Source organism: Salmo trutta, chromosome 13, assembly GCF_901001165.1.
Source record: "Salmo trutta chromosome 13, fSalTru1.1, whole genome shotgun sequence".
Lineage (NCBI taxonomy): Eukaryota > Metazoa > Chordata > Actinopteri > Salmoniformes > Salmonidae > Salmo > Salmo trutta.
The window spans coordinates 36,278,067-36,302,357 of NC_042969.1; the positions used below are offsets into that span (position 1 = coordinate 36,278,067).

General features: G+C 43.4%; 1 protein-coding gene across 2 annotated transcripts; it reads left to right on the plus strand.

Annotated features, from left to right (window-relative positions):
* The first annotated feature begins 552 nt into the window (after nt 1-552).
* Nucleotides 553-15,380, plus strand: LOC115205736 (E3 ubiquitin-protein ligase synoviolin). 2 transcript variants are annotated; one of them, XM_029772009.1, is made up of 16 exons: nt 553-713; nt 1,311-1,456; nt 1,557-1,649; nt 1,962-2,114; nt 2,269-2,317; nt 2,753-2,856; nt 3,032-3,158; nt 5,668-5,767; nt 5,955-6,020; nt 6,174-6,290; nt 6,520-6,680; nt 12,509-12,640; nt 12,894-13,031; nt 13,229-13,412; nt 13,525-13,628; nt 14,017-15,380. In XM_029772009.1, the coding sequence occupies exons 2-16, from the start codon at nt 1,325-1,327 to the stop codon at nt 14,205-14,207; spliced, it is 1,851 nt and encodes a 616-aa protein (XP_029627869.1). In that variant the 5' UTR covers nt 553-713; nt 1,311-1,324; the 3' UTR covers nt 14,208-15,380. The 2 variants fall into 2 exon arrangements, with proteins under 2 accessions (XP_029627869.1, XP_029627868.1); XM_029772008.1 differs by lacking the exon at nt 553-713 and adding an exon at nt 725-1,019.
* The last annotated feature ends 8,911 nt before the right edge of the window (nt 15,381-24,291 follow it).

A 24,291-nucleotide genomic window follows, 5' to 3' on the forward strand; every position in this document is an offset into this window, starting at 1 on the left:
GGTGACTTTATTGATGAAAGTTCTCAATGTCAACGATGCTTGTCGAATCTCTGTTCATATATGTTCAAGTGACTCTATTAATTAACCATTTTGTGCCCTCTTTATTTTTTGGGGGGGATCCTGTGGAGGCTACGTATGTTTTGGTGTGTAGGGTACAGTTTCTGGCATTCTGATATGATCAACTTCATCAGCACAAAGTAAACTTGTAATGGGCAACAATTACATTTTATTTAGGTGTTATTTTTGACTGGTTTTGTCCCTGCTTGCCTGTTAGGACAACTTCTATGGGAAAAAAACATGCATTGGTGTGTACTTTAATGATGCTGAAATGTAAGGTTTGCGACACTACAGTCATTACGGTTAATAAAACCCATCATTTGATTGGTGGTAGGAAGTCAACTTGCCAGATCCCTATAGGTAAAATATTTGCTTGTTCATCTATTGGTCCGTGTTTAATTTTTTTTTTTTTTTTTACCGCATGTCTACTAAATGATGGTCTATTAACAGTCACCAGGGTACAAATCCAATGGCAAAACGCCACCGGGGTACGCCGGTGTGAAAACCCATGCGCTCCCATTGAGGACCGTTAGTTCGCTAGCTATTAGCTACAACACTGACATAAATTCTGCAGGTTGAGTGTCAGTTTATATTGGAATACTACGCCAGTTAACTTGCTATTCAACTGATTTTCTTCGTTGCGCCACAGCTCTAAGGTAAACTGTTTCCACCCTAACCCTTTAATCGCTGGTTAGTTACCGAGTTTGGAATTCCCCGGAAGTGAGGTGGCTACTTGGAGGAGCAAGCCAAAGATAAACACGTATCCGAGAGACTCAGGCGTCTTTAGGACTGGGGTATAAATGTTCAACTTAGACAGCGAAATGCTTGACGAATGGGAACGTAATTGGTCGTGATATAGTTGAGGAAGCCGACATATTTTGTCATTCTAGTGAACGCCCCAATCAAGGCGTTTTGGAATAAGCTCAGCAAGTGCATTCCGTGGCGAAAACGTCATCGAATCCGTGAGTAGCTAACGTTAGCTAGGTAGCTAGCTAGTTGTCCAAATTAGTTTCGCACTACAGTGACAGTAGTACAGCTAGGTAGTTAGCTAAACTAGCTGGGTATGCAAAGAAAGAACAGTCCCTTCCAGGCCAGATTAGTTTACACAACCCTTCAACTATAATCTTGCATTCTTAACTAGCTAACGTTAGCTAACTAACGATTACTAGGATAATGAAATGACAAGGTCCTAACCTGCTCAACGTTCTGATTGCCTGACGGTGTTGCCCTGTCTTCCTATCACACCGCTGTAGATATTGCCTGCACAATGGTGCGTGCAGCCCTGGTGACTGCCACCAGTCTGGCTCTGACTGGCGCAGTGATTGCCCATGCCTACTTGCTCAAACACCAGTTCTACCCCACTGTGGTCTACCTCACCAAGAGTAGCCCCAGTATGGCAGTGAGTACACATTAGTTCTCTACATTTCCCCTGTTTGTTTGACATGTTTATCAGATGTATGGTCTGTAACGTGGCTTTCCCTCCCTCCTCTTTCTGTCAGGTGTTGTACATTCAGGCGTTTGTGTTGGTGTTCCTGTTGGGAAAGTTCATGCGTAAAGTCTTCTTCGGACAGCTGAGAGCTGCAGAGATGGAGGTATGAACCAATGATATGTTGTTTCTGTATTTGTTTACTCCTGTCTGGTTTGCTAGGGTACTATATCTGTATTGTTCAGTAACTACCACTGGACTTCTATGTAATTTAATGCTTACGCCTGTGTTGCAACCATCATACCCTCTACACACAGCTGAGTCAAGCTGTGCTGTCTTGGTTACACATTCACCATATTTACTAGACTCATGCCAGAAAGGAAAATCTGAAAATAAAATGTCAAAGCCAGTACAGGTTGGGTCAGTATGATAGTGTTTTACAAGGTTATCACTAATATTCACCTTCCTCTCCCTTCAGCATCTGATAGAGCGATCCTGGTATGCTGTCACAGAAACGTGTCTGGCCTTTACTGTGTTTAGAGATGACTTCTCTCCCCGCTTCGTAGGCCTCTTCACCCTGCTGCTCTTCATCAAGTGCTTCCACTGGCTGGCTGAGGACAGGGTGGACTTTGTGAGAGGCTGTTACATGTTAAACACATTTGTATAGATATTTCACATAGTTAAGACATTGACCCTAAACATGTTTACCATCCATAAAGTGGCAATGAATGTGAAAGGAAAGCTCATGTCTGTTCTGATAGTGTTTTCCCCACTTTCTCACTCAGATGGAGAGAAGTCCTAATATTTCCTGGGTCTTCCACTTCAGGGTGTTCTGTGAGTATGGGTTATATCTCTTCAAGGTGTTTAAGAACCACTCAGTGATTTACAATATATTGTCATGGCCCTAGAGTGGTTTACAGTACAGTATGGGTTATGCTATCTTTTAATAGACCCTACAGTGTATATCAGTACTGTAATTGTTACTACTTATTGGAGTGTTACTGATTTATTCACAGATATGTGAAACTGGTGTTTTTAGGACCAAGTGTGTTTCTTAAATTAATATACAAATATTTCAGACTGCTGCACCTGGTCCTGGATGCACACCATTTAAACTGAAACATCGACCTTGTAGCTTGATAACACAACTGGCATATCTTGGCAAGAACCTCAAGGCCTATACTAGTGTGTTTAGTCAAAATGACTGGTAGGAATGGACAGAAACCCACTGACTGTCTTCTTATCTAAATCATTGCATCTCTCACCTAGCTCTGATGGTGTTGCTGGGAGTCCTGGACTTCCTGTTTGTCAACCATGCCTGTCACAGTATCATCACACGAGGGGCCTCTGTCCAACTGGTCTTTGGATTTGAGGTTTGTAAAACTATACGTTGTCATTTTTGAATTTCAGTCATATGTGATGCTTTATTGTTATATGCTTGCCACATTCTTTTTTTTTAAGTAATATTTGTTGACTTGATGAATCTAAGCAGTTGGTAATAATTCAGCGCACTTCTCAAATACCAAAATAATAACTTGTGTTGTTTAGTATGCCATCCTGATGACAATGGTGCTCACCACCTTCATCAAGTACACCCTCCACACTGTCGACCTCCAGAGTGACAACCCCTGGGATAACAAAGCAGTCTACATGCTCTACACAGAGCTCTTCACTGGTATGATACCTTTATCACTAAATATACTCTACACTGGCATGATACCTGTATCACTAGATATACTCTTCACTGGTATGATACCTTTATCACTAAATATACTCTACACTGGTATGATACCTGTATCGCTAGATATACTCTACACTGGTATGATCCCTGTATCACTAGATATACTCTTCACTGGTATGATACCTTTATCACTAAATATACTCTTCACTGGTATGATACCTTTATCACTAAATATACTCTACACTGGTATGATACCTTTATCACTAAATATACTCTACACTGGTATGATACCTGTATCACTAAATATACTCTACACTGGTATGATACCTGTATCACTAAATATACTCTACACTGGTATGATACCTGTATCACTAAATATACTCTACACTGGTATGATACCTGTATCGCTAGATATACTCTACACTGGTATGATACCGGTATCGCTAGATATACTCTACACTGGTATGATACCGGTATCGCTAGATATACTCTACACTGGTATGATACCGGTATCGCTAGATATACTCTACACTGGTATGATACCGGTATCGCTAGATATACTCTACACTGGTATGATACCGGTATCGCTAGATATACTCTACACTGGTATGATACCGGTATCGCTAGATATACTCTACACTGGTATGATACCGGTATCGCTAGATATACTCTACACTGGTATGATACCGGTATCGCTAGATATACTCTACACTGGTATGATACCGGTATCGCTAGATATACTCTACACTGGTATGATACCGGTATCGCTAGATATACTCTACACTGGTATGATACCGGTATCGCTAGATATACTCTACACTGGTATGATACCTGTATCGCTAGATATACTCTACACTGGCATGATACCTGTATCGCTAGATATACTCTACACTGGCATGATACCTGTATCGCTAGATATACTCTACACTGGCATGATACCTGTATCGCTAGATATACTCTACACTGGCATGATACCTGTATCGCTAGATATACTCTACACTGGCATGATACCTGTATCGCTAGATATACTCTACACTGGCATGATACCTGTATCACTAGATATACTCTACACTGGTATGATACCTGTATCGCTAGATATACTCTACACTGGCATGATACCTGTATCACTAGATATACTCTACACTGGTATGATACCTGTATCACTAGATATACTCTACACTTGCTGTACAACTTTAAAGGTCCAGTTTCTTGGATCCACATTAAGCCACATTTCTGGGAATGAAAAGCATGTTCATTGAACATGGTCACTTAGAAATGTCCTTGTTTTTGAAAGAAAATCACATTTTTTGTCCATTTAAAATAACATTAAATTGATCATAAATACAGTGTAGACATTGTTAATGTTGTAAATTACTATTGTAGCTGGAAACGGCTGGTTTATGGAATATCTACATAGGTGTACAGAGGCCCATTATCAGCAACCATCACTCCCGTGTTCCAATGGCACGTTGTGTTAGCTAATCCAAGTGTATCATTTTAAAAGGCTAATTGATAATTAGAAAAAAACGCTTTTGCAATTATGTTGGCACAGCTGAAAACTGTTGTTCTAATTAAAGTAGCAATAAAACTGGCCTTCTTTAGACTAGTTGAGTATCTGGAGAATCAGCATTTGTGGGTTAAATTACAGGCTCAAAGCGGCCAAGAAACAAATGACTTTCTTGTGAACCTCTTCAGTCTATTCTTGTTCTGAGAAATGAAGGCTATTCCATGTGAGAAATTGCCAAGAAACTGAAGATCTCGTACAACGCTGTGTACTACTCCCTTCACAGAACAGCGCAAACTGTTTCTAACCAGAATAGAAAGAGGAGTGGGAGGCCCCGGTGCACAACTGAGCAAGAGGACAAGTACATTAGAGTGCCTAGTTTGAGAAACAGATGCCTCACAAGTCCTCAACTGGCAGCTTCATTAAATAGTACCCGTAAAACACCAGTCTCAACGTCAACAGTGAAGAGGCGACTCTGGGATGCTGGTATTCTAGGCAGAGTTGCAAAGAAAAAGCCATATGTCAGACTGGCCAATAAAAAGAAAAAGAACACAGTCTGAGAGATGGCTTTTTCTTTGCAATTCTGCCTAGAAGGCCAGCATCCCAGTCGCCTCTTCACTGTTGACATTGAGACTGGTGTTTTGTGGGTACTATTTAATAAAGCTGCCAGTTGAGGACTTGTGAGACGTCTGTTTCTCTAACTAGACACCCTAATATACTTGTCCTCTTGCTCAGTTGTGCACCGGGGCCTCCCACTCTCTCTCTCTCCTGGTTAGAGCCAGTTTGCGCTGTTCTGTGAAGGGAGTAGGACACAGCGTTGTACCAGATCTTCAGTTTCTTGGCAATTTCTTGCATGCAATAGCCTGAGAAATGTTTTTGCCAAGTGACCCCAAACTTTTGAACGTGTGTGTGTGTGTGTGTGTGTGTGTGTGTGTGTGTGTGTGTATCACACACATACACTGAAGTGGGATGTTTAAGAAATTAAAATCTCCCCCCCAGGTTTCATCAAGGTCCTCCTGTACATGGCGTTCATGACCATCATGATAAAGGTGCACACCTTCCCCCTATTCGCCATCCGGCCCATGTACCTGGCGATGAGGTGAGCAACACCGCTACTCTAAACCCTAGAATAAAGATACCATTCAAAATTCTTAGACCTAGAAGCCAGGGCTCTCTGAAGACTCCATATGTTACACAGCCAACAGATTGTCTTCTCTATTGTTTTGCTGTTATTAGAGGCAGATGTAACCTTTAGAACGCTTGAATTTCTGTATTCTATTCTTTAGGCAGTTCAAGAAAGCTGTTACGGATGCAATAATGTCGCGTCGAGCCATCCGCAACATGAATACACTGTGAGTGTGCTATGCATCTGTTTTTTTTGTTATTTTGTGATTCCACAATGAAAAAAATAATTCCTCTTACCATATTCATCATTTAGGATGATTTTTTTTTTTTATAAACATCGGTGGACTAGTCCATGGTCTATTAACTCTGTATCTCTTCAGTTACCCAGATGCCACCCCTGAAGATCTGCTGGCTTCAGACAACGTGTGTATCATCTGTCGTGAAGAAATGGTGACTGGAGCCAAGAAACTTCCTTGCAACCATATCTTCCACGCAAGGTATTTTATGGATACATCTAGACTATTTCTGTTTTAGACAGAACGGTATCAGAAAGTAGAAAATAAGATTCATGTTTTTTTTTTCATATATATTTGACTAGTCATATGAATACATTTCATCACCATTTTTGTCCCATTATTGTTTTGGCTGGTCCTGTTGGTTTTCTACTGTTTATGTCACCACCTCTCTGTGTAGCTAACTAACCTTTTCCTTCATTTTGTATCTCAGTTGCCTTCGTTCCTGGTTCCAGAGACAGCAGACGTGTCCTACATGTCGTATGGATGTCCTCCGGGCCTCGAACCCCAACCAGCCTCCCGCCCCAGCCCCTGCCCAGCCTCCTGCCCCAGCAGCACCTGCCAACGCCCCTGTCCCTGGTCCACCTGGGAACGGTGGGTAGCACCACACAGAACAACACGCCCATTGTCTGTCTAAATGTAGTTTCATTGATTTAAAAAATATATATATATATATATATATATATATTTCTTTTTTTTTTTATTATTAACCCCTCTTTGGAGGACAAATATCTTAAGAAAAAAAAGAAATGTCAGCTTTATATATATATATATATATATATATATATATATATATATATATATATATATATATATTTATTATTATTATTATTTTTTTTTACACACATGATACTTTTGTATAAAGCAGTTAAATAACAATAATACATTACCAAACATCAGCTCTTTAATCCCACCCCTCAGCCTCTCTCAGCCCATCCCACCTATCACCACAGACCACCTCGTTTGGTTTCCATGTGCCATATATTTTTCCATTGTGCTGTGATGTTTTACGTAAAAAATGTTACCGTTCTAATCGTATAGTATCCACAGATTGTGAGCTAAAGTTAAACCTTTCCTACGAGTGTTATTATATTATTTATTTACTGACTATGGCTTTCCAGATCGCCTGACCCTGCTATTTACAAGGTTAATTTGAAGTGCATGTTGTCAATTTTTTTTTTACCATTCCTTAACCTGTGTCCAGAAACAAGCTACGTATGGGCAATACCAGAATAAATGATCTATTGATTCTGTCTCTTCGCAGCAAAATCTACAGTGCTGAGATTGTATGCCCCAAATATCATTCTGCTGGTGGCAAGAAGGTTATATAATAGTTTAACTGGGAAAAACTCATTGTTGAATCAAGTGTAGTTTTTTTTGTACCAGTTCTTATCCATGTGCCATGGAATTGGTACAACGAAATCTCTGCCCATTTATTTTGCAACCTGCATGGCGCAGCTGTCAACATTTTTGTCCTCAAATGAAACCGGTATATTTTTATGCCAGCTCCTTTCAGCCAATTAGTATCTTTTAATATATACCAGACAAGTTCCCTCGTTTCAGGAAGTTACTAGATATCTCATATGAACCTAGTAATGATTTTATGATATTACTAGATATCTGATAGGAACCTAGTTATGATATTACTAGATATCTGATAGGAACCTAGTAATGATTGTATATAGCTATATATAGTTTCATTAAGTTACTTTTGGACATGTAGTGTATCTAGTATGTGGACACCTGCTTGTCGAATATCTCATTCCAAAATCATGGGCATTAATATGGAGTTGGTCCCCCTTTTGCTGCTATAACAGCCTCCACTCTTCTGGGAAGGTTTTCCACTTGATGTTGGAACATTGCTGCAGGGACTTGCTTCCACTCAGCCACAAGATCATTAGTGAGGTCGGGCACTGATGTTGGGTGCTTAGGCTTGGATCGCAGTCGGTGTTCCAATTCATCCCAAAGGTTTTCAATGGGGTTGAGGTCAGGGCTCTGTGCAGGCCTGTCAAGTTCTTCCACATCGATCTCAACAAACCATTTTTGTATGGACCTCGCTTGTTTGTGCACAGAGGCATGTTCATGCTGAAACAGGAAAGGGCCTGTTGCCACAAAGTTGGAAGCACAGAATCGTCTAGAATGTCATGGTATGCTGTAGCGTTAAGATTTACCTTCACTGGAACTAAGGGGCCTAGCCTGAACCATAAAAATACAGCCCCAGACCATTATTCCTTCTCCACTAAACTTTACAGTTGGCACTATGCATTGGGGCAGGTAGCGTTCTCCTGGCATCCGCCAAACCCATATTTGATGTCGGTCTGCTAGATGGTGAAGCGTGACTCATCACTCCAGAGAACGCATTTCCACTGCTCCAGAGTCCAATGGCGGCGAGCTTTACACCACTCCAGCCAACGCTTGGCATTGCGCATGGTGATCTTAGGCTTTTGTGTGGCTGCTTGGCCATTGAAACCCATTTCATGAAGCTCCAGACGAACAGTTATTGTGCTGACGTTGCTTCCAGAGGGAGTTTGAAACTCTGTAGTGAGTGTTGCAACCGAGGACAGACGATGTTTACGTGCTTAAGCACTCTGCGGTCCTGTTCTGTGAGCTTGTGTGGCCTACCACTTTGCAGCTGAGCCATTGTTGCTCCTAGACGTTTCCACTTCACAATAACAGCACTTACAGTTGACTGTGCCACATTGAAGGTCGCTGAGCTCTTCAGTAAGGCCATTCTACTGCCAATGTTTGTCTATGGAGATTGCATGCCTGTGTGCTCGACTTTATACACCTGTCAGCAACAGGTGAGGCTGAAATAGCCGAATCCACAAATTTGAAGGGATGTTCACATACTTTTGGCCATGTAGTGTATCTGATAGTAACCTAGTAATGGTTTCAAAAGGTTACTGTGTATTATTTTATTTATTTCACCTTTATTTAACCAGGTAGGCCAGTTGAGAACAAGTTCTCATTTACAACGGCGACCTGGCCAAGATAAAGCAAAGCAGTGTGACACATACAACAACACAGAGTTACACATGGAATAAACAAACATACAGACAATAATACAATAAAGTCTATATACAGTGTGTGCAAATGAGGTAGGATAAGGGGGGTGAGGCAATAAATAGGCCATAGTGGCAAAATTATTACAGTATGGCAAATTAAACACTGGAGTGATAGATGTGCAGAAGATGAATGTGCAAGTAGCGGTACTGGGGTGCAAAGGAGCAAAATGAATAACAATATGGTGATGAGGTAGTTGGATGCGCTATTTACAGTTAGCCAATCTGTAAATAGCCTATGTGCAGTGATCTGTGAGCTGCTCTGACAGCTGGTGCTTAAAGCTAGTGAGGGAGATATGAGTCTCCAGCTTCAGTGGTTTTTGCAGTTCGTTCCAGTCATTGGCAGCAGAGAACTGGAAGGAAAGGCGGCCGAAGGAGGAATTGGCTTTGGAGGTGACCAGTGAGATATACCTGCTGGAGCGTGTGCTGCGGGTGGGTGCTGCATGGTGACCAGTGAGCTGAGAAGGCAGGGCTTTACCTAGCAACGACTATAGATGATGTGGAGCCAGTGGGTTTGGCGACGGATATGAAGCGAGGGCCAGCCAACGAGAGCATACAGGTCGCAGTGGTGGGTAGTATATGGGGCTTTGGTGACAAATTGTGATAGACTGCATCCAATTTGCTGAGTAGAGTGTTGGAGGCTATTTTATAAATGACATCGCCAAAGTCAAGGATCGGTAGGATAGTCAGTTTTATAAGGATATGTTTAGCAGCGTGAGTGAAGGATGCTTTGTTGCGAAATAGGAAGCCGATTCTAGATTTAATTTTGTATTGGAGATGCTAAATGTGAGTCTGGAAGGAGAGTTTACAGTCTAACCAGACACCTATGTATTTGTAGTTGTCCACATATTCTAAGTCAGAACCGTCCAGAGTAGTGATGCTGGCCGGGTGGGTAGGTGTGGGCAGCGATCGGTTGAAGAGCATGCATTTAGTTTTGCTTGCAATTAAGAGCAGTTGGAGGCCATGGAAGAGGAGTTGTATGGCATTGAAGCTCGTCTGGAGGTTAGTTAACACAGTGTCCAAAGAAGGGCCAGAAGTATACAGAATGGTGTCGTCTGCGTAGAGGTGGATCAGAGAATCACCAGCAGCAAGAGCGACATCATTGATGTATACAGAGAAAAGAGTCGGCCTGAGGATTGAACCCTGTGGCACTCCCATAGACTGCCAGAGGTCCGGACAACAGGCCCTCCGATTTGACACACTGAATTCTGTCTGAGAAGTAGTTGGTGAACCAGGCGAGGCAGTCATTTGAGAAACCAAGGCTGTTTAGTCTGCCAATGAGGATGTGGTGATTGACAGAGTCGAAAGCCTTGGCCAGGTCGATGAATACAGCTGCACAGAAATTGTCTTTTATCGATGGCGGTTATGATATCATTTAGTACCTTCAGTGTGGCTGAGGTGCACCCATGACCGGCTCGGAAACCAGATTGCATAGCGGAGAAGGTATGGTGGGATTTGAAATGGTCGGTGATCTGTTTGTTTTAACTTAGCTTTCGAAGACCTTAGGGTAGGATAGATATAGGTCTGTAGCAGTTTGGGTCTAGAGTGTCTCCCCCTTTGAAAAAGGGGATGACCACGGCAGCTTTCCAATCTTTGGGGATCTCAGATGATACGAAAGATGTTGAACAAGCTAGTAATAAGGGTTGCAACAATTTCGGTGGATAATTTTAGGAAGAGAGGGTCCAGAGTGTCTAGCCCTGCTATTTTGTAGGGGTCCAGATTTTGCAGCTCTTTCAGAACATCAGCTATCTGGATTTGGGTGAAGGAGAAATGAAATGGGGGAGGCATGGGCAAGTTGCAGTGAAGGGTGCATGGCAGTTGACCGGGGTAGGGGTAGCCAGGTGGAAAGCATGGCCATCTGTAGAAAAATGCTTATTGAAGTTCTCAATTATCGCGGGTTTATCGGTGGTGGCAGTGTTTCCTAGCCTCAGTGCAGTGGGCAGCTGGGAGGAGGTGCTCTTATTCTCCATGGACTTTAGTGTCCCAGAACTTTTTGGAATTAGTGCTACAGGACGCAAATTTCTGTTTGAAAGAGCTAGCCTTTGCTTTCCTAACTGCCTGTGTATATTGGTTCCTAAGTTCCCTGAAAAGTTGCATATTGCGGGGGCTATTCGATGCTAATGCAGTACGCCACAGGATGTTTTTGTGCTGGTCAAGCGCAGTCAGGTCTGGAGTGAACAAAGGGCTATATCTGTTCCTGGTTCTACATTTTATGTATGGGGCATGCTTATTTAAGATGGTAAGGAAAGTACTTTTAAAGAATGACCAGGCATCCTCTACTGACGGGATGAGGTCAATATCATTCCAGGATACCCGGGCCAGGTCGATTAGAAAGGCTTGCTCGCTGAAGTGTTTTAGGGAGCGTTTGACAGTGATGAGGGGTGGTCGTTTGGTCGCAGACCCATTACGGATGCAGGCAATGAGGCAGTGATCGCTGAGATCTTGATTGAAAACAGCAGAGGTGTATTTGGAGGGCAAGTTAGTTAGGATGACATCTATGAGGGTGCCCGTGTTTACGGATTTGGGGTTGTACCTGGTAGGTTCATTGATCATTTCTGTGAGATTGAGGGCATCAAGCTTAGATTGTAGGATGGCCGGGGTGTTAAGCATGTCCCAGTTTAGGTCACCTAGCAACACGAGCTCTGAAGATAGATGGGGGGCAATCAATTCACATATGGTGTCCAGGGCACAGCTGGGGGCAGAAGGTTGTCTATAGCAAGCGGCAACAGTAAGAGACTTGTTTCTAGAGAGGTGGATTTTTAAAAGTAGAAGCTCGAATTGTTTGGGTACAGACCAGGTTAGTAAGACAGAACTCTGCAGGCTATCCCTGCAGTAGATTGCAACTCCGCCCCCTTTGACAGTTCTATCTTGTCGGAAAATGTTATAGTTAGGGATGGACATTTCAGGGTTTTTGGTGGTCTTCCTAAGCCAGGATTCAGACAGGGCTAGGACATCCGGGTTGGCAGAGTGTGCTAGGGCAGTGACTAGAACAAACTTAGGGAGGAGGCATCTAATGTTAACATGCATGAAACAAAGGCTTTTACGGTATCTGATACTAACCTAGTAATGGTTTCAGGACGTTACTAGGTATCTGATTAGTAACCTAGTAATGGTTTCAGGACGTTACTAGGTATCTGATTAGTAACCTAGTAATGGTTTCAGGACGTTACTAGGTATCTGATTAGTAACCTAGTAATGGTTTCAGGACGTTACTAGGTATCTGATTAGTAACCTAGTAATGGTTTCAGGAAATGACTATGCATCTTATAGGAACCTAGTAATAGTTTCATTAAGTTACTAGATATAAACTGGGTTGACTCCCAAGCAGCTGACTGACATGCGTCTCCCTCTTGTCTCTAGTTGGCCCTGGAATGATGCCCCACTTCCCCCCAGGGCTGTTTCCTTTCTGGGGCCCCTTCCCTGGAGCGGCCCCCCCTGCTGGTGCTGCTGGCGCCCCAGGGGCCGCAGAGGCAGCTCAGACTCAGGGAGCTGGTGAGTGTCGTTTCTCCTCTCTGGGACTTAGACTGGCATTTTGACATTCTAGTATAATAGCTAGCTATTAACCAATTGAAGAGGTAGTTTCCCGGACCTAGATGACGAAATGGCACGTTCAATAGAGATTCTCAATTGAGCATGCTTTTTGATCCAGGATTAGACTTCCTCTGTGTCTGGGAGAACAGCCCTAAAGTATCCATCCTAACATTCTGTGAACATTGAAGTCATAATTTCTCTTTGTGTGACTCAGGCACCAATGGGGCCAGTACAGTCGGTGCTGCTCCTGCTCCAGGAGGCCCTATGCCTGGGTTCCCCTTCCCCTCTTTCCCTCCCCCACCGTTCCCCTCAGCTCCATGGCTGACTATGCCACCACCACCTCCACCGTTTGGTAAGAGCTGGAGTCATTTTTATTCCTTCACTTATAAATGAAGCCTCCATCACAATATACTGTAGATGGGCCACCATTTTCAACATTTCAAGCAACAAATTTGTTCTTATTTACCAAGTTGCCGTGGGGAGGGCTGTTCACAAATCTGTAAGGTTGGCATCTTGAATAACCTTGTTACGCTGTGTACTCTGTCCCAGTGTCATCCATGCCCCCTCCTCCCCCGGCCCTGTCCACCATGTCAGAGGCTGAGCTGAGGGAGCTGGAGCAGGAGGGCCGTAGAGGCCTGGAGGCCAGACTGCAGTGTCTCCACAACATCCACACTCTACTGGACGCTGCCATGCTCAACATCGACCAATACCTCACTACCGTCGCCACACTCATGTAATGATGCCTTGTTTTCATTTTTATATGGGGAAAACCACATTTTTTTAGTGGGTCAACATTTCCCTTATTGTTTAGCATGTGATTATCATACTACTCCTTTGCTCCTCAGTCCTCCTCAGTCAGAAACCAGCAGTGCTGCTGGCGAGGCCAGTGAGTCATCTCATCCCTCCACTAGTGCAGAGACCCAGGAGAAAGACTCTCAGAGCAGTACAGGTGCAGTGCATTCTTGACTTTTTCCACATTTTGTTATGTTACAGCCTTTTTCTAAAATGGGTGAAAAAAAGAAAAATGTTTTTCTACATACAATACCCCATAATGACAAAGCGAAAACGGGCTTTTAGAAAATTTGGCTAATTTATAAAAATAAATTGGAAAATGTCGAGGGGTCTGAATACTTTCCAAAGGCACTAAGTCTCCACTAGTGCAGAAACCCAGGAGAATGACTGTCGGGTAAGTCTTTCTATTGACTGACGGATATTGTGAAACAGAATTATTCAGTTAGGAATCTGGCCTAGCCGTTAGTGGGATTTTGAAGCGGCATTTTTCACACTGTAGACACATTTTCTCACTTTAGTTTCGCTCCTATGTCTCTTCTCTCCAGCCGCTGAACCTGAAGCTGTGAATGGGGCCACAGGTTTCTCCCAGCCAGACTCCACCACGTTGGGCGACAGTGAAGACCAGAGGGATGGAGAGGAAGGAGATGGAGAGGAAGTCGGAGAGCCCAACCCTTCAGAGCTGAGGCGCCGTCGTCTCCACAAACTTGAGACCACACCCCCTCCTCCTGACCACTAAAACATGCCTACTGGTGCATTCTGGGAACTGACTTATCAATCAATACATTTGATGACCAATTCATAATTATAGCTGTATTTTATTTCTCTCCTTTCCCCCCTCCTGGCTCTGTTTTGTGTTTAAACTCAGACAGCCAAGAGAGAGGAGGAAGGAACAACTTGTTGTTGTTCCACAACCTTTTTGTTGTTGTTGGAACACATAAATGCAAGAATATTTTCTTTTTCTACTGCCTGACATCTTATGATCCATATGCAGGTTCTGTCCCCCCCCCCTGTTTACCTAATACTGAGGAGTCATATTCAAACACACAGACCGGACTTCTTCAAATACACACCTGGCCTGAGACCGGACTTCTTCAAATACACACCTGGCCTGAGACCGGACTTCTTCAAATACACACCTGGCCTGAGACCGGACTTCTTCAAATACACACCTGGCCTGAGACCGGACTTCTTCAAATACACACCTGGCCTGAGACCGGACTTCTTCAAATACACACCTGGCCTGAGACCGGACTTCTTCAAATACACACCTGGCCTGAGACCGGACTTCTTCAAATACACACCTGGCCTGAGACCGGACTTCTTCAAATACACACCTGGCCTGAGACCGGACTTCTTCAAATACACACCTGGCCTGAGACCGGACTTCTTCAAATACACACCTGGCCTGAGACCGGACTTCTTCAAATACACACCTGGCCTGAGTTCTTGTTCAGTGACAACAAAGTGAACATTGTTTTTATATCTCAGGTCACTGGTACTTGTCCTTCCAACTGTGAAAGGTTGAATTTTAATTTTTTTCCCCTTTTGACTGTAAAATTGATCCTCCTTATTGTCCAGCTTGTCAGACCGTGTTACAGGGAGGTCTGACCCATTGAGTTAAAGGAAGCAATGTTAAATTTCAATCTGGCTTTGTCTGTAATGGTACCCTATTACCTATGTAGTGCATAGGTCTCTGGTCAAGTAGTGCACTATCTAGGGAATGGGGTGTAGCCATAGCGTCCCTAGTGATGGACGATTTAATACTTTCTCTGGGATATCAAGACTTTGCTACAGGACGTGAGCATTATAACTTAATAAGAAAGTGGGTTGATTTAACCTGTACATACTGTAAAAATAGTTTTACTAGGATGACTCTGTACATACTGCAGAATAAACCATTGAAATGAAACGTTGCTGTTATCTGAGCTCGGCGTGCATGTCTTTGTTGGGATGTACTACATGGATGGGTTCACTATCAGGAATATTCATCTCTGCTGTCTAGGAAAGACAGACCAACACGGACTGTACTCAGCTGGTGGAAAACCTATCGCCTCTGTGTTTCCCCTCTTAATATTTCACACTTACTATAGTGGTAGTGTAGGGGCTCTATTCAATCAATCCGTAGCACTGTCGAACCGCTTTGTAGCGCGATTTGACAAAAGGCAATGTTCCCGCAGTCGCAGAGACTGCTTTCACGGTAGATGCTGCGTATGTCAGCTCAAATGGAAATTAGCTTCATTTTAACGCGGATCTTCAGCGATTGTATGGCTTGAATCCAGCCCTAAACTGCAGAAAGGCACACCAACCTAGAAGAAATGGTCCGCTTCAGAATTTTCATTCACATTTGATGTGTTGAGACGCATCGTAATTACAAGATTAACAACACGGATCTCAGTATATTCCGTTTATAAAGCCCCTAGAAAATTCCCGTATAAAATGGATGCAGGTGAGAAGGAAGAGGTATTTGGTCCATAAATGCTAAAACAACAGGTGATATCTGATTAAATAAGAGTTTACTTCAATGTACAATCACAGAAAATGACAAACTAATCTACTGTTGGCTCCATTACTTATGGAAGTGGTCATACCGACGTTACTGTCTTTTAGCTAGTCGGCAAGTAGGTAACAATACCTTCATTCCGTAGTGGAATGAATATAGCCTGAGTGTCAGTGTTTGTCCTCTTGCCAACTCTGTTGTTCATTGTCAAGCCAAACATTTGACCGTGACAAGGAGTTGACATGAAATGGCACAATCAAGCTAATCAATACACCGGTCAGTTGACAAACACATTGTGACCAATCAAAGGAATAAAAAATAAAACAAGAGACTTTGGAGATGTCAGTCATCATAAAAGTTGCATAGTGACTCTTCAGTGAGGACGTTCTGATAGGTTTGTTTATTTGTCCATTGGAATGAGGTATTGACTGTCTGCAGCTGTGAGTGGTCAGCAACCTGAGAGAGAGCACTTCAACATTTCACTGCATACAGGGTGTGTTCACTGCATACAGGGTGTGTCCAAAATGGCATCCTCTACCCTGTATTGTGCACCATGTCAGATAGTGGGTCATGTTAGTTCTGTGGTGTTGGTTCTGGTCAGGAGGGTTACTGGTCGAAGACACGAGGTGTTGTCTCAATGTCCAAGTTCCAAGGCATCATTGAGACAGTTTATTACCTTCGGTGTGGATGTGAGCTGGTTGACCCAAGGAACACCTGAGTCAGCGTCTTCCCCTGCTGGGTCATCAAAGAAGTACGGCCGCAGTACTCTGTTGCTGACGGGCATATTGCAGCCCTGCGACAGGGAAGAAGCACGTCGGCATGGGGTTAGCTGCTGTTATTTAGTCAGCATGGGGTTAACTGCTGTTATTTAGTCAGCATGGGGTTAGCTGCTGTTATTTAGTCAGCATGGGGTTAACTGCTGTTATTTAGTCAGCATGGGGTTAGCTGCTGTTATTTAGTCAGCATGGGGCTAGCTGCTGTTATTTAGTCAGCATGGGGCTAGCTGCTGTTATTTAGTCAGCATGGGGTTAGCTGCTGTTATTTGGTCAGCATGGGGCTAGCTGCTGTTATTTGGTCAGCATGGGGTTAGCTGCTGTTATTTGGTCAGCATGGGGCTAGCTGCTGTTATTTGGTCAGCATGGGGCTAGCTGCTGTTATTTAGTCAGCATGGGGCTAGCTGCTGTTATTTGGTCAGCATGGGGCTAGCTGCTGTTATTTGGTCAGCATGGGGCTAGCTGCTGTTATTTGGTCAGCATGGGGCTAGCTGCTGTTATTTGGTCAGCATGGGGTTAACTGCTGTTATTTAGTCAGCATGGGGCTAGCTGCTGTTATTTGGTCAGCATGGGGTTAGCTGCTGTTATTTGGTCAGCATGGGGCTAGCTGCTGTTATTTGGTCAGCATGGGGCTAGCTGCTGTTATTTAGTCAGCATGGGGTTAGCTGCTGTTATTTGGTCAGCATGGGGTTAGCTGCTGTTATTTGGTCAGCATGGGGTTAGCTGCTGTTATTTGGTCAGCATGGGGTTAGCTGCTGTTATTTGGTCAGCATGGGGTTAGCTGCTGTTATTTAGTCAGCATGGGGTTAGCTGCTGTTATTTAGTCAGCATGGGGTTAGCTGCTGTTATTTAGTCAGCATGGGGTTAGCTGCTGTTATTTAGTCAGCATGGGGCTAGCTGCTGTTATTTGGTCAGCATGGGGTTAGCTGCTGTTATTTGGTCAGCATGGGGTTAGCTGCTGTTATTTAGTCAGCATGGGGTTAGCTGCTGTTATTTAGTCAGCATGGGGTTAGCTGCTGTTATTTGGTCAGCATGGGGTTAGCTGCTGTTATTTGGTCAGCAAGGGGTTAGCTGCTGTTATTTGGTCAGCATGGGGTTAGCTGCTGTTATTTGGTCAGCATGGGGCTAGCTGCTGTTATTTAGTCAGCATGGGGTTAGCTGCTGTTATTTAGTCAGCATGGGGTTAGCTGCTGTTATTTGGTCAGCATGGGGCTAGCTGCTGTTATTTGGTCAGCATGGGGTTAGCTGCTGTTATTTAGTCAGCATGGGGTTAGCTGCTGTTATTTAGTCAGCATGGGGTTAGCTGCTGTTATTTGGTCAGCATGGGGTTAGCTGCTGTTATTTAGTCAGCATGGGGTTAGCTGCTGTTATTTGGTCAGCATGGGGTTAGCTGCTGTTATTTGGTCAGCATGGGGTTAGCTGCTGTTATTTGGTCAGGATGGGGTTAGCTGCTGTTATTTGGTCAGCATGGGGCTAGCTGCTGTTATTTAGTCAGCATGGGGTTAGCTGCTGTTATTTAGTCAGCATGGGGTTAGCTGCTGTTATTTGGTCAGCATGGGGCTAGCTGCTGTTATTTGGTCAGCATGGGGTTAGCTGCTGTTATTTAGTCAGCATGGGGTTAGCTGCTGTTATTTAGTCAGCATGGGGTTAGCTGCTGTTATTTGGTCAGCATGGGGTTAGCTGCTGTTATTTGGTCAGCATGGGGTTAGCTGCTGTTATTTGGTCAGCATGGGGCTAGCTGCTGTTATTTAGTCAGCATGGGGTTAGCTGCTGTTATTTGGTCAGCATGGGGTTAGCTGCTGTTATTTAGTCAGCATGGGGCTAGCTGCTGTTATTTGGTCAGCATGGGGTTAGCTGCTGTTATTTGGTCAGCATGGGGTTAGCTGCTGTTATTTGGTCAGCATGGGGCTAGCTGCTGTTATTTGGTCAGCATGGGGTTAGCTGCTGTTATTTGGTCAGCATGGGGTTAGCTGCTGTTATTTGGTCAGCATGGGGTTAGCTGCTGTTATTTGGTCAGCATGGGGTTAGCTGCTGTTATTTGGTCAGCATGGGGTTAGCTGCTGTTATTTGGTCAGCATGGGGTTAGCTGCTGTTATTTGGTCAGCATGGGGTTAGCTGCTGTTATTTGGTCAGCATGGGGTTAGCTGCTGTTATTTGGTCAGCATGGGGCTAGCTGCTGTGCTGTTATTTGGTCAGCATGGGGTTAGCTGCTGTTATTTGGTCAGCATGGGGTTAGCTGCTGTTATTTGGTCAGCATGGGGCTAGCTGCTGTTATTTGGTCAGCATGGGGTTAGCTGCTGTTATTTGGTCAGCATGGGGCTAGCTGCTGTTATTTGGTCAGCATGGGGCTAGCTGCTGTTATTTGGTCAGCATGGGGTTAGCTGCTGTTATTTGGTCAGCATGGGGCTAGCTGCTGTTATTTGGTCAGCATGGGGCTAGCTGCTGTGATTTGGTGAAAGAGAAACGTAGGGAGAGATCGACCCGAGAGGTCAGGAAAGAGAACAGAAATTAACATCTTGAGGCGGTCGGCGGACTCTGAAGATGAGGATGAGGAGGCTGGTGGGAAGCAGCTCCCATATCAAGAGAATTGCCCTGAATGCCAAGTAACATCCTGTCTCCCAGTTCACTACGCAGGTCAGCCTGAGGAAAGACAAGAACTGTGTTATGTATGTTTGAGGTTGAGAGTACATTGCAGTCGGACTGCACAGAATTAACTTGTCTAAAAATGACCTTGCATCCCAAATAACTACTTATTATGCATCATTAGAGAGTCTGTCTCCCCTTGAAAATACTGACCGTTTTCTCAGTGACATCTTGCCGATGTCACTGAATCTATTTAAACCATTTTGTATTTCAGTGGAGGCTGGTGGGAGGAGCTATAGGAGGATGTGCTCATTATAATGGCTGGAATGGAATAAATGGAACGGAGTCAAACGTGGTTTCCATATGTTTGATACCGTACCATTAATTCCATTCCAGCCATTACAATGAGCCCATCCTTCTTACAGCTCATCCCACCAGCCTCCACTGTTGTATGTTAACTATATGAATGAAGCTCTTTACCTGGTCAGAGATGTTGTCTGGACTCCACTCTATGATTTTGGGACAGTATGAGGACAGCCAGGTTGTAGCATGCTCTACTAGCAAAGAACAGTATTACACCTGCTCCCAGTACTGCAGTCTGACCCTGTTGTTCCCTGGGGGAAGAAGATACATACCAATCTCCACATAGTAACTACTCATTCAATTCCAACTCCAAAATGAATGAAATTAAAATGATGCTGACACCATCTAAAATATCATTTCCACCTCCAGAAATAACCCCAATAACATACTGGTACAATTCTTTGTTAAAGTTTAATTGACATATTTTAACCATGTATATAGCCTGTGCATGTTCCATATTATCAGATACGCTATTAGCAAGAACCATCATCTCCTGTAGCCTAACTGATGCAGCATAGTAGCTATAAATAAATAGGGTGAAGCATGGGGTTGCCTATCTGCATTTACCTTATTGGGCTAATCATTAGCTAGATCCCAAATTGTATCTTTTAACTAGTTAGCATCCTAATGATGAATTTATGTCCCCCAAAAAACCTGCATAAACACAGTGAATATTAGGTAGGTCTACCTGTTAGGGTAATAGGTTCACTGCCTGTACTTCTCACAGAAACCACTGAATGTCACCATTCCCCCCCAACACTTTCCCTGGTTGCCATTACTCTTGCTCAACGAAAAATGTCACCTGTCTCATCACAATTTTTTAAGTCACTCCCCCAAACATTTTTGGGAGGGAGGGTGGCGTTTTACCCCATGTTACATTTAGCCCTACTCTCCCCTACACACTCAGCCAATTGCAAGTGGTAACGTGCATAAAAACGACGCTGGTAAAAACTCCGGGTTTAAAATGGTGCAGTTCGCGCATATTTAGGAGTTGAGAAATAACGTAGTGGAAAGTTGGGAAACCCCACTTTTTAACAAAGGCCATCAAAACGTCTGTTTTCCCCGCGATTGCATGAATGGTTGTGCATCGACTGCTTGTCAGAATGCATGTTTCACTTCCTTTGGCACTCGTAACTTTAAATGTGCCTCGAGGGGAATATTTCTCTGGCATAGAACACACAACAAGCCAACTAGGGAGTGGTGTAAAGTACTTAAGTAAAACTACTTTAAAGCGCTACTTAAGTAGTACTTTACTATTTATATTTTTGACAACTTTTACTTTACTACATTCCTAAAGAAATGTATGTACTTTTTATTACCATACATTTTCCCTAACAACCAAATATTGCTCCCAGCGTTGATCAAAGTTCAGAACGCTTATATTCTTGATCTGGCTGAGTTTTAATAGCACCTGCCCTCTGTCCAAACGAGTGGAATCATTTGGTTCGCTTGCGCCAACCGGATTTTCCTCCCGGATGTGTCTGTTGGCAGCACATTCATCTCTCTCAAACGGCGGAGGGCCTGATGGGTGAAACGAACTACTCCACCTCGGAGTCGGTTCAAGGAGGCAACTAGAGGCGCTGCTGACAGTGTTTGTAAGATGCTGGAAAAAAATACTATTTTAAAACCGCCCGCGGGCATCCCCCAAACAAACAAAAATCGACTCTTAGAGCTTGAGAGTGCACAACTGGTAAATAGTTGCTTATAGATATGCCAGTCAGTCAGGTGGCCAGCTGCACCTGTGTGAAGCTTGACACAATAAGGATTGGACTAGATAATGATAAATAAGGTTGGAATGTTGTTATATAACTTACAAATACAATAATTAATACATTTTACAATAAACAGACAAAAAAACTGTTCACATCCCACTGTGGATTTATTAGACTGCATAATTGCATTGGGGGCATACATACTGTATATGCACTGTATAGCCTGGAGTGTGCACCCATTAAATGGGGTATTAGCCTACTCAGTGACACCCACTGAAGGCAACTATGTAAAGTTTACACAAATATTAGCGTCTTAGCTCACTATGAAATTAGTCATTTTAGCTGTCTGCCTGCCAGCCTGTTTGTCTGTGTCTGTCTGTCTGTCCATCTGTCGGCCTGTATGTGGGAGGGAGAGGGCGAGAGAGAGATGAGAGGCAGGGAAAGGAGGGAGAGAGAATAGAGGGGGGAGGAGAGGGAGAAGGGAGAGAGAGTCAATTGCCAGACAAGAGGTGGGGAGAGGGCGAAGGAGGGATGGGGAAAGAGGGGGAGGAGAGGGAGGGAAAGAAGGAGGGAGAAAGAATGGAAGGGGAGGAGGGAGAGAGTGAGAGAGGGGAGAGAGAGAGTCTATTGCCAGACAAGAGGTGAGAGAGGGGAGGGAGAGAGAGAAGGGGGAGAGAGAGATGAGAGAGTGAAGGAGGGATGGGGAGAGTGAGGGAGAGAGGGATGGAGGGTGAGAGAAGGGGGGAGTGAGAAGAGAATGAGGGTTGGATAAAGATGAGGTAGAGAGAGAGACAGACAGACATACATGATATAAACAGGAAAAAGATCATCCCTGTGACATCTTTTCCCATTGACTGCGATGTATTGAGAAAAACATTTTACCTTTTTGCAAAAACCTGGCAGGATTACATTTTCCTATGATATCATGTTGCGTTACCCTATTTAACCATTGACAACTTTTTCCATTCCTTTCTTTTTTTGTGACCAAATCTTTATTCATTTTTTCATTTTCTTGTTGGGGGGTGGGGAGCTAAAGGCACAACACACAAATTAAAATCTAATCATAAAAAAAAGGCATTTCAATTTCCAATCCGCAACTAGATGAGCCTCTCTGATGCCTGAGGCATCCTTCAGTCAGTGTTGCCTGTCTTCTGCTTCTGGGTTTTTGCTTTGTTTACATGTTCTGTTGTCTCTCTGGGCTTTCCCCTGCCTGCTCCATCCGTTTATTACTGAAGCCTGAGTGGGTCTGGAAAGAGTAGGGTCGTGTTCATTAGGGCACACAACGGAAAACAATTTAATTAGTTTTGCTACGGAAATGGGTGTTTCTTATCGGACAAGTCCAGGGAGTCCCTCCTTGTTTCAATCTGTATTCTTCCATTTGGCGCCTAATGAACACGACCCAGCTTTATGCTGCATATCTCAAACAGTGGAAGGGAAGTGTATTTTTTAAGCAAATCCCTTTGACAATTGGAGCTGGTTGAACAGTTTGCATGTCGCTGTCTGATTAAACCTGGTATCTCCATTTTTGTCCATTTTCATTTATATTTATTGAAAGCAGTAACTCAACTCAATCTATTCTGAACATTTCATGACTCTAGGACCAAGAAATGTAATTCAAAATAGCTTCGGAATTTTCATAATTGTACGTTCGTTAATGTGAAAATATTTCCTGAAAAGTTTGTGTTCTGGAGATGAGGTTTTCATCAGACAGTGAAGGCATGGAGGATTGGAGCAGGAGGAGAGGGGGTGGGGGGGTCCAGACAGAGTAACTGCAGTGCTCCCATTCCTCACGTTTCACTCAACAAGGGGACGGTAGTTCTGTCTTTCATGGGTGGAACGTTGTTAAGGAGCGAAATGCAGCTTTAAATAAATTAAAAGGCATGTTGGAGGAGCCTTTGTCTGTCGTGCTCAGCCTATATGTACTACCCAAGAGTATTGGCTGGATGCAGTAAGGAGTGGTAATGCTTCTCTTCTTTCTCTCTCTTTCTCTCCTCTGTCTGTCAGTGTGTATACATTTAGACTTTTCCTCTGATCCCTTTACTCTCTCTTATCTCTCTCTGTACACTTGGCTTTGCAGCGGTCCTCACCCCTTTACTCTCTCTTATCTCTGTACTCCTTTCTTCATCACCTGTTGAACGTCTTATGTAATGTGATTTTAGTTTGATAGGGTTCCCTGTAAATAACTTGTATTCTTGTGTATTCATATAATTCTTATATACAAAATAAGAAAACAACTGGACCATTTCTCAATTTCAAAATTGAGAACATTTCATAAGACTTTCAACACGTGATGAAGAAAGACAATCATAAAATACAGTGTTACAAGTACCATGAAGATGAAGAGGATGGTGGAAATTTTAAGAACTCCAGAAATAGTGTTTTTTGTGTCCCGATTGACCCTATTTTACTGAACATCCACAAGGCCACAGCTATCCAACCCCTGGCAGAGAGGGTTAGTAATCTTGCTGCAGATCTGGAGATAACAGGTTCATCCCACATAATTCTTAAACAAATAAATAATCGAGGCTCAGATACAGTGCATTCGGAAAGTATTCAGACCACTTGACTTTTTTCCTCATTTTGATACGTTACAGCCTTATTATAACATTTATTTAAAAAAAAATTCCCCCTCATCAATCTACACATAATACCCCATAATGACAAAGCAAAAACAGGATTTTAGACATTTTTGCAAATGTATTACAAATAAAAAACTGAAATATCACATTTACATAAGTATTCAGACCCTTTACTCAGTACTTTGTTGAAGCACCTTTGGCAGCGATTACAGCCTCAAATCTTCTTGGGTATGACGCTACAAGCTTGGCACACCTGTATTTGGGGAGTTTCTCCCATTCTTCTCTGCAGATCCTCTCAAGCTCTGTCAGGTTG